General features: G+C 42.4%; 2 protein-coding genes across 2 annotated transcripts; both read left to right on the top strand.

Annotated features, from left to right (window-relative positions):
• The first annotated feature begins 4,451 nt into the window (after positions 1-4,451).
• Positions 4,452-5,402, top strand: LOC114553014 (olfactory receptor 11A1-like). Its single transcript, XM_028574105.1, has one exon. It carries the CDS (start codon positions 4,452-4,454, stop codon positions 5,400-5,402), a length of 951 nt encoding a protein of 316 aa, XP_028429906.1.
• A 3,271-nt stretch (positions 5,403-8,673) lies between these two features.
• LOC114553015 (olfactory receptor 52Z1-like) lies at positions 8,674-9,502 on the top strand. The gene is given in 2 exon segments (XM_028574107.1): positions 8,674-9,137; positions 9,139-9,502. Coding segments are annotated over 2 exon segments (828 nt in total).
• Positions 9,503-16,369: the final 6,867 nt, after the last annotated feature.

A 16,369-nucleotide genomic window follows, 5' to 3' on the forward strand; every position in this document is an offset into this window, starting at 1 on the left:
TTAGTTCTGATAGTAAGATGGTTAAAATCGCTTTAATATCAGCATAGGGAAAACCAAACGCCAATCATCGCTTCTATCAACAAGAAATTATCTGATCGCAATCGGCACAAGCCTAATGGGCCTGATTTTGCTCTGCATGCATTCATTTGTGTTTTCTGTTTACACTTGGAAAATGGATTTGCAAAATTCTGCATGCAGAGTCGTGCAGGGAGTTGGTTTGTCCCATTTTGTAAAGTCTTGGTTGGTGAGTTGACCCCTAACATCACAACCATAAAGGGAGCTAGGTTTTATAACTGAGTCCAGTATCTTAAGCCAGATTTTGATTGCAATTTCCAACTTGATATTCCTTTTGATGGTGTAAAAATCCCAGACTGATGTCATGAATTGGCGTATGTATGAAACGCCAATTTGTATTCCGTTTTTGCGTGATATCAAGATGCATAATCGCATTTTTGCGTGTATATCAATGCAAATTGGCCGCCATTGATCTACATTGCGAGTCAATTTACACCATAGCGAGTAGTATAAAGGAACGGGGGATTGGATAAGGAGATAGGTTGGGGTGGCGGATTGGTAAAACACAGGACTTTTACCTGGGAGAGCCGGGTTTGCACCCAGCATGTGGTGATTTTTCGTCCGCTTTTTGACGTTTTTTTTTAAGTTTTTGTCTTTAATAAGCCTTACCCAATGTTTCTTTCCTAAACCCAACCATTTGTTGTTGTCCTAAGCGTGTTTTTGTCGTTTTTATCACTGTTTTGTTACTAAAGCCTTTCCCTGTGTTCTTTTCCTTTTTTTTTTTTTAACAGGCGTGACGTAGTTCTCGCGATAGTACGTCGCATTCTCACGATAACGCGCAACGTGGCGAGGCCACGTGGTGGGTATGTTTACATCAGCTATATACAGCGGAAAATGCTTACAATAACAACGCCATTTGGCTTTATGAAAGTGGCGTATATATTTACGCAAAGTCATGATGCCATGTTGAAAAATCCCTTCACAGCTTTGTTGACTTTTACCTGTGTTGCTGATGTTTAAGCCGAGGTAGGCATAGTTTTTTCTATGTTCAAGCTCGGCTATGTCTAAAAATATGTCTAAGATACTGGAGGCTGGGTCTTTTTTTTGCAATATCATAGTTTTGTCTTTGTTGGTTCACTGTCTAAAGCCCAGTCTTGGGAAAAATTGTGCAGAAGATCAAGGTGCTGTTGTAACACTTCTCTGGTTGGTCATCCCTGTGTCTGTTTCCAGCAAGATGTCATGAGCTGTGGTGTCATTTTGCCAAGACTATGGCAAGGATCCTGAAGTGCCATTGTTATTTAGCCGGATGACTCCATTTGTCTGCCAGTCTGACAGGAACATGTATGTTTCCTCAGACCTAATCCAATCCTAACCCTAACCCCTAAATCAAGATGATCAGTGTTACTGCAGCAATGATCCATCCATCCATCTTCGTCCGCTTATCCAGGATCGGGCAGCAGGGGCAGCAGCTCCAGCAGGGGAACCCAAACTTCCCTTCCCTCCTGAGCCATATTAACCAGCTCTGACTGGGGGATCCCGAGGCGTTCCCAGGCCAGGTTGGAGATATAATCCCTCCACCTCATCCTGGGTCTTCTCCGAAGCCTCCTCCCAGCTGAACGTGCCTGGAACACCTCCCCAGGGAGGCGCCCAGGGGGCATCCTTACCAGATGCCCAAATCACCTCAACTGGCTCCTTTTGATGCATAGAGGCAGCGGCTCTACTCCGAGCTCCTCACGGATGACTGAGCTTCTCACCCTATCTCTAAGGGAGACGCCAGCCACCCTTCTGAGGGTGGCCGCTTGTACCCTGGATCTCGTTCTTCCGGTCATGCCCTCAACCTCTAACGTTCACCTTTAAACGAAAGACTGCTAGAAAGAACAACAAGACCTGACATATACTTAGACTGCTTTCATCCTATAGACCTTCAACAATTAATGTTAAAGGTCTCTTCAGCTAAGCCATCTGTCTCTTAGACCCCATCCCAACGAGGCTGGCTTAAAGAAGTGTTACCCGTGGTTAACACTTCATTATTAGATATGATCAATATGTGTTTATTAACAGGTTATGTACTGCAGTCATTTTAAAGTAGCTGTGATAAAACCCTATGAGTGAACGAGGTTGAGATGGAGTGACCCTGCCCGGAGGAAGCCCGGGACCCCTGTCTGGAGCCAGGCCCAGATGGCGGGCTCGTCAGCCTGGGACAGACTGAAAAAGCTACGTGGTTCCCATCTCTCCAGCCCATGGGCCCACCACCTGTGGGAGGAACCGCTGGGGTCGGGTGTGCTGCCACATGGGTGGCAGTGAAGGTCAGGGGGCCTTGATGGACCAGACCCGGGCAGCAGACGCTGGCTCTGGGAACGTGGAACGTCACCTCTCTTTGGGGGAAGGAGCCAGAACTGGTGCGGGAGGTGGAGCGCTACCGGTTAGATCTGGTGGGGCTTACCTCTACGCACAGTCTCGGTTCTGGAACCATACTCCTGGGTAGGGGTTGGACTCTTTTCTTCTCCGGAGTTGCCCAGGGTGTGACGCGGCAGACGGGTGTGGGTATACTTACAAGCCCCCCGGCTGAGCGCCGCTACGTTGGATTTTTCCCCTGCGGACGAGAGGGTCTCCTCCCTACGCCTGTGGGTTGTGGGGGGGAAAACTGACTGTTGTTTGTGCATATGCACCAAACAGGAGTTTGGAGTATTCGGCCTTCTTGGCCTTCTTAATGTACGCATCTTGGATGGTTCCCTGCTTCCCCCTCTTGAGGTGCCAAACGGTTTTCCAGAAGCACCTTGGTGTCGAAGGAAAGTCCTTCTCCATGTCTTCTCCGACCTTCTCCCACACCCGCTGCTTTGCCTCTTTCACAGCAGAGGCTGCAGCCCTTCGGGCCCTTTGGTACCCTGCAACTGCCTCCGGAGTCCTTTGGGATAACATATCCCGGAAAGACTCCTTCAGTCGGATGGCTTCCCTGACCACCGGTGTCCACCACGGTGTTCGTGGGTTATTGTCCCTTGAGGCACCTAAGACCCTAAGACCACAGCCCCCCGCCGCAGCTTCAGCAAGGGAAACTTTGAACATTGTCTTCTCGGGTTCAATGCCCCCAGCCTCCACAGGAATGCACAAAAAGCTCCACCTGAGGTGTGAGTTGAAAGTCTGTCGGACAGGGGCCTCCTCCAGACGTTCCCAATTTACCCGCACTACCCGTTTGGGCTTACCAGGTCTGTCCAGAGTCTTCCCACACCCCCTGACCCAACTAACCAGCAGATGGTGATCGGTTGACAGCTCCGCCCCTCTCTTCACAACCTCAGATCAGATTAAACGATTATAAAATCAATCATTGACCTTCGGGCCTAGGGTGCTGTGGTACCAAGTACAATTATGAGCATCCCTATGTTCAGGTTCTTAAGGACGCACAAACATTTCCACCACGATAAGGTGATGGTTCCCTGCAGAAATGAATACAAGGTTATATGCATAGGGCATAGTTTGGGGGGGAAATAATTGAGGGAACATAGGGTGACCCCAGTCTGACAACCACATTCTGCTTCATGATGAATCATGCACAGGTGGAAAGAGATAATGGGGGTATATTTCACTGAACTTTGAAATTGTCATGATTTCATGTGACAAACCAAAAATGATGATGAATAAAATATGTCTCACATTGCTGCTTGAAAAATTACTTATGGTGTTATTTTTCAGGTAAGGACAGTCTCCCTTTTTGTAATGTGCTGTGGGATTGTGTTTTCTTCAGATCTCTTTCATGTGGTGTCTAGGTGCCACCCTGCTACCCATCAACAAGTGGGTTGTTGCTCATCAGGGCTGGTGTATAAAGGACCTGGAGAGAGCTACAGATGGGCCAGTGGGCAAATTGGCAACTTTGAAGCTGTGTGTTGGTTGTCTTTACTCAAGTTGTACTGTAACGAGGTCGGTAATCATACTTTCTTTTGGAGGCAGAGTGTTTACGCTTCCTTGTGTTGTTGCATAGGAGAGTTATGTTCTAAACGGCCTGTTTAATTGGTGCAGCTCTCTTACTTTTTAGAAAGTGGTTGGTGATTTTAGAATCCTTTGTAAACATTTTTAATTCAACTTGTTTATACATTAATATTTTTGGGCAAATGTCAAGCTGTGTGTAATATAAATATTTCTGTTTCCTTTAAAGAAAATCTATTTACATGTATTTGTACATTTAATGAGGCTGTTGAGTAAATAGGTAAGCTTTTTCTGCTTGTGAGTTTTGGGAGTTGTTTTTGGATGTGCTTGATCATTTCAAATGAAAAACAACCGCGAAGCAGTGTTGTCAATGCAAAGCTTAGAAGACTGAAAATAATGCCTTTGTTATTCAGAGCACTGTATTTATTTACAACAAATTAGTAATTTTGGGTTAAAACATATGAAGCAATGAGAAGCAAAACTCTTTTTATGATTGGGTTTTCTCACCTAAAACAAGAATGATGGTAAATTCAACTTCATCTTACTTTATTCTTAGCCCTTATTTAAATATGGGGACTTTAAAATACTTGTGTTTTATGTTCACTGCTATGTTATACATTATTATTATTATTACCAACACATCTCTGATTGTGGTTATATGTATGAACAGAAGCTTACATGAACCTATGTACCTTTTTCTGTGCAGCCTGTTTGTAAATGAACTGTATGGTAGTACAGGGTTGTTTCCATTCCTTCTGGTTCAGATCCTCTCTGACATTCACACTGTTTCTGCTCCCTTCTGTTTCCTGCAGATTTTCTGTTTGTATACATATGCACATGTAGAGTTTTGTAACTTAGCCATCATGTCTTATGACAGATATCTTGCTATCTGTTATCCTCTACAATATAACACTCGTATGACCTCTAACAAGGCAGTTATCTTAATTATTGTGATATGGTTGTACTCTTGTGTGAAATTCTTGATTACTTTATCCTTAAACATCCGTTTGACACTCTGTGGAAACATTATTAACAGTTTGTATTGTCATAACTACCTTGTTGCTAAGTTGGCCTGTTCTGACGTCAAAGTGAATAACATTTATGGACTTTTTGGTACTGTTCTTACCATCTTAGTCCCTCTGCTTCCAATCCTTTTCTCTTATGTGAGGATTCTTAAAGTGTGTTTTTCTGGTTCTAAACAGACACGACAGAAAGCTGTCAGTACCTGCACACCTCACCTCGCTTCACTCCTAAACTTTTCTTTTGGCTGCTGCTTTGAAATACTTCAGAGTAGATTTGATATGACCAGTGTACCCAGTGTGTTTCGCATCATTTTCTCACTGTATTTTCTCATTATACAGCCACTTTTGAATCCTGTCATGTATGGATTGCAAATGTCAAAAATACGCAATACATGTAAACATGTCCTCTGTTATAAGATGTTTGCTTGTCGCAGAGATACTATGTAGATATAATAATGTATCAGTAATTTATTATTGACCAGGCTTTCTAACTAACAAAAATAAAATACATGAATTGTTTAATATTCTCCCTTATTTGTCCCTTTGCTTTCAATCTGTTTTTTAAAGGGGGGTGGTCTTAACAGATTAACTGAAGTAAGAGACTGTCAGAGAATATATTTTACAAAGAAGTTAAGTTTCCAATTTGTATAAAAAATGTCATTCTGTCAATGTCTTTTCATTTATGGAAGTGTTACAGTTAAGGAAGGCTGTGTTAACATGTGTTACATATTTCTTTTTTTTTATAAGTTTACATTTGGGCCACCAAATCTGGCTGCTTGTAACATGCGTAACAACATTAACATTGCTTGGTTGCAAATGTGGCCAGTGCCTAAAGATATTAGCATCTATATCTGGGCACTTGTCAGTCAGTGTCTATATGATACACACTGCGCTTTTTCTTTATTAGTTTATTTGTATGTAAAAATAAAAAATAAAAATATATATACATACATACATACATACATATATATAAAATTAAAATGACAGATGAATGAGGACATGTACTTCTCAGCACAATCTACTAAAATTATTATTAGTAATTCAATTAAGAAATTCCCATGTTCAAAAAGGAGTAGGAATAAGTTCATAAACAATTCTTCTTTACAGGTCCCATGGCATGAAAATTTCACTTTATGAGGTTTTTTAACATTAATATGAGTTCCCCCAGCCTGCCTATGGTCCCCCAGTGGATAGAAATGGTGATAGGTGTAAACCGAGCCCTGGGTATCCTGCTCTGCCTTTGAGAAAATGAAAGCTCAGATGAGCTGTTCTGGAATCTTCTCCTTATGAGGTCATAAGGAGCAAGGTTACCTCCCCTTTCTCTGCTTTGCCCGCCCAGAGAATTTGGCCCACCCATGAGAGAGAGAGACATCATGGCTTTCAAACGAGAAAAGTGGCAGTTGGTCAAGGCCACACCCCCACTCTCCACCTTGCCCCCCCCCCCTCTCTCCTCCTCAATAGCTACAGACACAGAAATGGCACATCCTAAGGAAAGCTCATTGTGGGACTGGCTCTAGTGGCTGTAATTCTGCACCAAGGCTGAATTTCGGGAAAGAGACTTCAGATACAGTATTAGGGGACCACTAAGGTCTATATAAAAGAGACTTCAGATACAGTATAGGGGACCACTAAGGTCTATATAAAAGAGACTTCAGATACAGTATTAGGGGATCACTAAGGTCTATATAAAAGAGACTTCAGATACAGTATTAGGGGACCACTAAGGTCTATATAAAAGAGACTTCAGATACAGTATTAGGGGACCACTAAGGTCTATATAAAAGAGACTTCAGATACAGTATTAGGGGACCACTAAGGTCTATATAAAAGAGACTTCAGATACAGTATTAGGGGACCACTAAGGTCTATATAAAGAGACTTCAGATACAGTATTAGGGGACCACTAAGGTCTATATGAAAGAGACTTCAGATACAGTATTAGGGGACCACTAAGGTCTATATTAAAGAGACTTCAGATACAGTATTAGGGGACCACTAAGGTCTATATAAAAGCATCCAAAGAGCACCGTGTCATGGGACCTTTAAATACACATACACCGTATATCTACCTACCTACAGCTCACATATACCCATGCACACACAGGCACAGATGCATACATCCATGCATACACACACACATTTACATTTTTTTATTTCTTTATTTTTTAATCTCTTTCTTTACCATCTATCTTCTTCCTTTCTGTATATCTATAGTAAATCAAATAATAACACATCCATTCTAGACTTAGTATATAGGTCCAGGAACCTAACAGTCAGTATACAATACTATCACCTCGAGTCCTTTTCGTATCCATTTAAAATGTTCAGTTTAAATAGTCTTTTAAAATTGCTCTTTGTTGTACATTATTTCATCTCTTCACTGCAGCTGTTCCATACATTACCTCCTTTGGTTGTGATGCAGTGATATTTAGCATTTGTTCTTATAAGTTTCTTTTGAAATACAAACATTCCTCTTAAGTTATGCTTACTATCTCTCATTTGAAACAACCCCTGGATACTGTTCGATAGCTGTTGATTATTTACTTTGTACATAATTTGTGCTGTTTTAAAGTCAACAATAACTCTGAATTTTAGAGCTTTTTAATTCAAAGGGCTTGCCTCTTTTCACTGTTTCAGCATAGGGCCCTACATCAACGAGGGTCGGGTTTCCGTTACAGACAGACCAACCACGGGACAATTTTAACAGTTATCGCCATCTTATTCATCACTAAATTCACTTCTGACAACGTTTTAGGCGAGAAATGAACTCTTATATTTCTTAAGATTTCTTTTATATAGGATTAAAATTGATGCCGAATTGACAATTTGCTTCAAAGTTTTCGGAGGTGAGAAGCTCCATGAAGTGATGCGACAGCCAGCAGGCGCCTGCCCCGGCCGCTAGCTCGTCGCTCGGCCAGTCCTGCTCAGAAACCCCGCTGTAAGCTGGAGGTCTTTCAGACCGCTCTCGTTAATAAGAGGCTTTTATTTCGCCGTTGACGATTTGTTTGTTTAAATACCACAACACATGTCCATCATAAGATTAACGGGAACCTGGGGTTAACTCTTTTCGGAGTTAAACTCCACAAGCGTGCCCTGCGGGCTTGACTACCTCTCTGTCTGGCCGTCTCTCACACACACAGACACACACACACACACACACACACACACACACACACACACACACACACACACACACACACAGCACAGCAGGCAGAGGCGGGGGAGAGAGAGATACCCGTTTCTCTTCGGGAGACTTGTTTGAATTATGACAAATATGCGATATACATTAGATTTAGTTCATTCAGCTTTTTTGGTGTATTCGTTTTCTGATTTTAACGCTATAAATACCGTTGCCGTGCTTGCATCACTCCATTACCCCTCCTATAGTCCCTATGGCCAGTGCGAATGCAAATGGAAAAAACTATTTTGGATGAGAGTAGTTAGTAGAAATGCTTAGAAGTGGACTTTTCCTATAACCACGCTCCTGTAACTACTTGGTCGGAAAGCGGCTTATATCAATGTAGTTCCACTTCCCCCACTAACTCTGGCTCCTTACCAGAGAGGTGACATTGCACCTCCCTTGAACCAGATTTTGTTGTCTGGGGTAAGCACGCCTGGGCCCCACCTTGGCCTGTTACCTGGCGAACCGGCCTCCGTGGCTTGGTGACTCTTGGAGGGGTCTCTAAATATGTCCATTGATATTATGATATGGGCCCTGATGAGATGTTTTTATTTCATAATAATTGCAATGTTATACATTCTAATTGTTATTACCAACATATCTCTGATTGTGGTTATCTGTATGAACAGAAGCTTACATGAACCTATGTACCTTTTTCTGTGCAGCCTGTTTGTAAATGAACTGTATGGTAGTACAGGGTTGTTTCCATTCCTTCTGGTTCAGATCCTCTCTGACATTCACACTGTTTCTGCTCCCTTCTGTTTCCTGCAGATTTTCTGTTTGTATACTTATGCAAATGTAGAGTTTTGTAACTTAGCCGCCATGGCTTATGACAGATACCTTGCTATCTGTTATCCTCTACAATATAACACTTGTATGACAACTAACAAGGTGTTCACCTTTATTGTGGTAATACTTAAATGCTTAATTACTTTATCCTTAAACATCCGTTTGACAATGTGTGGAAACGTCATAAACAGTTTGGTTTGCAGAAACTACCTAATTGGCGTGCTCTGACATTCAAGTGAATAACATCAATGGATTGATTTGTGTTGTTCTCTCCATTTTTGTCCCTCTGCTTCCAATCCTTTTCTCTTATATGAAAATCCTCAAACTTTGTTTTGCTGGTTCCAAACAGACCAGACAAAAAGCTGTCAGCACCTGCACACCTCACCTCGCTTCCCTCCTAAACTTTTCCTTTGGGTGTTTATTTGAAATACTTCAGAGTAGATTTGATATGACTAGTGTACCCAGTGTGCTGCTTATCATTCTGTCACTGTATTTTGTCATCATACAGCCACTTTTGAATCCTGTCATGTATGGATTGCAAATGTCAATACATGTAAAAAAATCTCTTCTGTTGTAAAATGCTGACTTGTCACAGAGATAAGGTGTTGACATAAATCAATTAAATATGTCAATTATTTTTAATATCTTGCATTGAAATGTTTGCTCATTTTAGAAAAAAAAGAAAGAAATGTAAGCATTCCTGACGCTGTCTTACTATCAGTCACTCCAAACTCGTAAAATACGGACGTTTGGGCAGTGGCTGTCAGCGTCAGATACCACGTAAAAAGCGCCCTTAAGCGTGTGTGTAGAATGCACCAGGGAGAGCAGCAGCTACACAGCGTTTGAAGATGACGTAGCACTAAGAGCGACAACGGTAGCGAGTAGTATGAGTCCTGTGATTCTTTTCCTAAACCCAACCGACGTTTTCTTCTTTACCTAAACCCAACAGTCCCGTGTGTAATAGAAACGTAAACCCACCCACAACCTTTTCCTTAACCTTACTGCATCAAAAGTGATGGCAATCGTCCCGACCAAGCTCGTTTTGATAAAGAGCGTTTAGATATGACGCTAAAGGAGACTTTTAGCGTCAATAACAATGCCAAAGGCACCTGACAAAGCGTCCATATTTTACGCAATGGGATTGAGAATGTGTTGTCTGGACAGGCACAAACAGAGACTTTTGGAAACGATAAAAATCGTCAGTCAGTCTTATCGTTTAGGTAGGCTTACATATACTGAACAAAATTATAAACGCAACACTTTTGTTTTTGCCCCCATTTTTCATGAGCTGAACTCAAAGATCTAAGACTTTTTCTACGTACACAAAGGGCTTATTTCTCTCACATGTTGTTCAAAAATCTGTCTAAATCTGTATCTGTATTTCAAGCCTGTGTGTGTAGTGATTTCCAACAAACAGAGTGTAAATTGTAATTTCCCCACTGGGGATCAATGAACAGTATAAATAATCACAATGCTGATTAGACAGCATGATTATTGCACAGGTGCGCCTTAGGCTGGCCACAATAAAAGCCCACTCTTAAATGTTCAGTTTTACTGTATTGGGGGGGGACCGGGGGGACCGAAAACCAGTCAGTATCTGGTGTGACCCCCATTTGCCTCATGCTGTGAATACATCTCCTTCGCATAGAGTTGATCAGGTTGTTGATTGTGGCCTGTGGAATGTTGGTCCACTCCTCTTCAATGACCCAATGCTCAATGGGTGACATGTCCGGTGAGTATGCTGGCCATGCAAGAACTGGGATGTTTTCAGCTTCCAGGAATTAACGTCAGAAAGTATATTTTACAAAGTACTTAAGTTTTCAATTTGAAAAAAACAACTGCATTATACAAAATTGTGGGGGCTTGGTGGCAAATGTGGGCAGATGTTAAAATATTTGCGTCTATCTCTGGGCACCCTTCGGTCAGTTAGACATTTAGCCCCTTGACGCCTGAATTTATTCACAATTATATAAACAAAATATTATGTGTGTTTCTGGCTCCAAGCTGATGCTAAATTAAATTGAGATTGTTAATTTGTCTATAGCATATGGAATAGATATAAATTTAGGTATGATGCAAATTAGCGACAACAGGCATTATGGTAAAATTCTTTACAAAATGGTAAAATTAATAAAACACATAGTAGATTTCATTCATGTCACAAAGTTGTTAGAACTTCTAAACTGTAAATGACAAATACATGGATCTTAACAACGGCAAGAAAGAAAACACTCTCCTACTCCCTAACATTGACAGTAGTTTCTTTAGGGTTAGGGGTAGGGTTGGGGTAGGGTTAGAGTTAATAATTAAGAGTTATAATTTACTGGCACTGGCCTATTGATCTGAACCAAACAGGAGGGAATTGGAAGGGGTGTGGTGAGATGATGGGGGATTAAGTGACTAGGTTCTTAGTGTAGAGGCAGCTCTCTTGACCCATAATCCAGGGGACAGGGGTACGAGGCCCCAGGAAGGCAAACAAATGGAAACACTGGGCCAATGAAATGGGAAGAAAAAATACAAAGAAAAATAATCATACAATGAGAACATGCAAAAAGGAAATAAATCTATAAGTGCTGGATAAAAAGGCATGCAATCACATCTAACTGGCTGTAAAATATATATAATATACATAAATAATTCATAGATAATTCACAATTTATAAATAGTTTAAGAATGTAATAAAAGAATATAAAATAAGTGCTTGGTAATAAATTCAAAGAGAAACATGCAAAACACATATAATAATTCATAATAAAATCAGGTGCATAAAGAAGTGCCCCAAAGGCAGAAAAAAAAAATGGTCTCATTGGGGTGGCTAATTTTGGCGGATTTATGGGTCTGGATGCAGAGTAGGGTAGAGAATAGATAACAGAAGGGATGTACATGGGAATTTATGTGTCGTTTAAACCTGTGGGTGTGATGGTCCTGAGAAGGTGAATCCAAATTCTTTCTGCCCTCTTCCTCTGTCCCACAGTCCAACGGTCGTTGGATTCTAAGCCAGAGATGATGAGGTGATTGGTTGGGTGTTGCTGGAAATGTATGACTAGTGGTGTGGTGAGTTTACCTTGTTCAATATTGTAAAGGTGTTGTTTAAGGCATATGAGTATGGTATGCTTGGTTTCACCTATGTAATGTTTATTGCAGACAGTGCATGTAATAATGTAGACGGTATTGCTAGTATGAAGGGAGTAAGACTGGAGGGTTGGGTGGGATGTACGACTGTGTGGGTTAAAAATAAATTTTCTGTTTTTGTAAAAAGTGTTATGTTGAGTGTTAACTGGAGGTCTATGATCTGTGAATTGGGAATGAACAAGTAGGTCTTGGAGATTTTTGTTTTTCCGATAGGCGGAAATAGTTTTATGGTTGGTAAATGCTTGGTGTTGTGTTTGCAAAATGCTGTAATTGTGTTTAATGTAGTGGTGTAATCTGGTGGTCTGTTGGGAGTAAGTGGATACAAACGGAATAATCGAGAAAGGAGTTTGGTTGGGGTTAGGATGGGGATGAGAGTTGGGGTGAGGATAAGGGTTAAGGTCAGGGTTGGGGTTTGGATGAGGGTGGGGGGTAGGACACAAACCCTGGTTAGGGTGGGGGGAGGTACAATTAATGTTAGGGTGAGGGCAGGGGTGGGAATTGGGGTTAAGGTTAGGGTGAGGGTTGGGGTTAGGTTGGGGATGAGGGTTGGGGTGGGGATGGAAGTTAGGGTTAGGGTTGGGGTTTGGATGGGGGTGGGGGGTAGTATACAAACCCTTGTTAGGGTGAGGGGAGGTAAGATTAAGGTTAGGGTGGGGGTAGGGGTGGGAATTGGGGTTAAGATTAGGGTCAGGGTTGGGGTTAGGGTGGGGATGAGGGTTAAGGTTAGAGGAAGGATATAGGTGGGGGCGGTAGAATACAGACCCTGTTTAGGGTAGGGGGAGGTACAATTGGGGTTGGGTTTAGGATGAGGGTAGAAAATGGAAGTAGGGTTGATGTTAGGATGAGGGTAGGGATGGGGATGAGGGTTGGGGCATGAATTAAGGTTGGGATAAGGGTTGGGGTTAAGGGGAGGATAGGGGTGAGGGCAAGGGGTGGGATACAGACCCTGGTTAGGGTGGTTGAAGGGTGGGAATGGGAATGGGGGATAAGGAGGGGATTTTGGTTGGTGGGAGGGGAAGGGGTAGGTTTAGGGTAGGGGACGGGATGCAGACCCTGGTTAGGGTGGGGGGAGAAACTGTTAACATTAGGGTGAGGGTTGGGAGGAGGGTCAGTGATGGGATGTGAATCTTGGTTAAAGTTAATGATTGAGGCTAATGGGGGAGTTGAAGGTGAGGTAGCCTGTGCATTGAGGACCTGGATTGATGTTGAAAAGTGGGTAGAGCGAGTGGGGGCGAGGTCGGCCAAGGTGCTGTTTTTAATGGAGCGGAGGAAGCATTTACTGTAACCTCTAGTTCTGAGGATGGTAAATAAGGTGGTAATGGCTGACTGGAGATCTGATTGATGGGAGGAAAGGCGGTGAAAACGGATAATTTGTGACTTTATGATGCCCTTGAAGGTGTGTTTGGGGTGATAGCTAGATTTATGGAGAAGTGCATGTGTATATGTCGGTTTAAAGTAAACCTTGGAAAAGAGGCCGTTGTGTGTTGGGGTAGTGGGCTGAAAGAAGATTGTGGTGTCTAGAAAATGTACCTGTAATGGCTCTATTATGTGTTTTACTTTTATGGAGGGGTGATGATTGTTGAGAAGGTTGAGAAACTGTGGGAAGAGGGAGATGTCATGTGTCCAAATACCGAAGATGTCATCCAGAAAGCGAAGGTAAAGTAGGGGTTGGTGTGGGCATTTGGCCAGTGCCTCCCGCTCCCACTCGCTCATGTATATGTTGGCGTAAGATGGTGCAAAACGTTGACCCATGGCTGTCCCATGAATCTGAAGATAATGTTTGTTATTGAAGAGGAAATCGTTGTTAGTAAGGCAGAGTTCTAAAAGTTGTAGGATTTCCTTGTCTGGTCTTAGTGGATTGGGGTATTTTTTGAAAACTGTTTTGACTGTCTGTAGTCCTGTTGTGGTATTAATGTTTGTGTAAAGACTATCTATGTCGATGGTGAAAAGGTGTAAGTGTTGGGGGACAACCATGGGTCGAATCATATCTAGAAAATGATAAGTGTCCTTAATGTAGCTGGCATGTTGAGTGGAGAGGGGACCTAGGAAGTGTTCAATGTATGTAGAGATATTATAGGAAGTGCTGTTGCAGTCTGAAACTATGGGTCTACCGGGAGGAACCTCACAGGGAATGGTCCAGGTGTGGGGTTCTTTATGGATTTTAGGCAGAAGATAAGAAAATCTGGGGCGTAGGTGTTGGGGTCCAAAAAGATGATCTCTTTGTTTGGCAGTGAGGATTTTTTTATTGTAAAGTGATTGGATGATGTCCCTAAGTTTAATTTGAGTTTGTGGTTGAATGCTTGATTGGATAGATTGATAATGGTTAGCGTTGGATAATTGTCTGTTAGCTTCAATTAGGTATTGGTTTCTGTCCATGATGATAATTTTAGATCCTTTGTCGGCTGGTTTAATAATGATATTTGGGTTATGACGGAGATGTGAGAGGGCCCTGCGCTCCTCAGCAGACAAGTTGTCCGGAATCTCTGGTGGTGGTTGATATGAGCGGAGGGTTTGTTTATTGTTTTGAAGGAGAGGTCCAGTCCAGGTCCCTGTGTGTATTAGGGTCAGGTGGGGGGTCAGGTGTTGTGTTGGCTTGTGTGGAAGTGGTATTGGCCGGGTTGGTTTTGGAAAAATCTATAAATTTAGCTGTTGGCACCAGTAACTAAAGATGGTCTGGGCTGTGTCGGTGGTCCAATGGATGTTGTCAGATTCTGTGATGAATGTATCATGTGGTATTTCAGCTAGGAAGGGGAGGTGTGTTGCTATGGTATTATTGATAAGTTTGAGGTTTTTCTGTTGTGTATTGGTGAGATGGGGAGAGTGATTTATGATGGGGAAGTAGATGTCTGCGTTGGGGAATGTGTCTATGGCCTGTTTATAAAGGGTTCTTAGTTGCTTGCATGAAGTTTGTCTGGGGTCCTCGTCTTTATTGTTGAGTCCAACGGAGAAGATGACGATTTGGGGGTGAGGGTTAGGGATGGTCTTTTTGCAGATTTCGATGAAATGGTAGAATTTAGCCCCTGGATAACGTATAAAGTTGAATATTGGAATTGGAGTGGGGTGGAATGCGGTTAATGTTTGAGTCACCCAGAATAAGAACAGATTTATTACTCCTGAATGACCAGTCTGTGACCTTCTGGGTGGGGCGAGCTATATGGTATGTAGGTTTATGATTTTTTGTGTGTGTGGACGTGGATGGATAAGAAGCCATAGTAGGAAGGTGGAAAGTTGGGGTCTGGATTTCAGGGTGGTCGGAAACCAGGGTAGCAAGGCGAGGCGGGGCGGCCACCGGAGGTCGTTGTGATGAGGGTTCAGATTGGACTTTCTCAATGAGGGCAGTTTTAGCCTTCTGAGTGTTTGTCATCATGGGGGTTCCCGCTCCATCACAGACCGAGGACTGGGTGTCCGGGGTCCGCCCAGCCAAGCACAAGGTCCCCTGGACAATAGCAGCACCTACAGATGTTTGAGAGAGAGGGAAGATGATGTCACGGGTAGGGTTGGGTACCGTTTGGATTTTTACGATTCAGATGCCAAACCGGTACTTTTAAAACGATTCCGATTCGTAAACGATTCTTAAACCGATTCTTGAAAAACTGAAAAATGACATAAAAGAAAGGCTTTTTATGGAGTTTGTTTTTTTTAAATTGAAAATTATTTAAATTTAACAATATATTAACGTTTAAATATAATAACTAAACCTAAGTCACCTAACACATAACTACAATAATTTAACAAATAACAGTTACACTATTAACAAGTAACAACAAAATAAATGTTGAGTTGGTATGCCAACCAGCTTCAAACTTTAGCAGTTCTTTAGCAGAAAATTGACCATATTTGCCTTCTCTGGCAAGATATGACACCTCTCCTGAGTTTTGGCATGTCCTGCACAGGGGAAAACTCTCTCAGATGGTGTCTAAGAGGTCTGTACACACCCAGGTAGGAGTTTAAAAGGGCAGACAATTTGGGGAGGCTGTCCTGCCTCCCCCACCACCAGGCTACAGGGTCCTGTCCTAAACGATAGACTAGCAGAGTAAGTGTAATGTTTACTAGCGATCACGTGCAGTCAGTGAATGGTTAATATGCTTTTACGTCCGTTTTGGTGAGCCCAGAGGGAAAATATGACATTTTAAAAGTAGCCTACATTTATGGTAGCTAGCTAACGGTAGACTACAGAGAAAGTGTGATACTTTTACGTCCGTTTCAGAGCGTGTACATAAAGCCGTCTATCAGCAGAGATTGTAGAGTGCATGTCCAAGAATAGTGCGGACACGCGCTTCACACCGCGAGCGGGCATGTGTGCCACACGGCA

Source organism: Perca flavescens, chromosome 3, assembly GCF_004354835.1.
Source record: "Perca flavescens isolate YP-PL-M2 chromosome 3, PFLA_1.0, whole genome shotgun sequence".
Taxonomy (NCBI): Eukaryota; Metazoa; Chordata; class Actinopteri; order Perciformes; family Percidae; genus Perca; species Perca flavescens.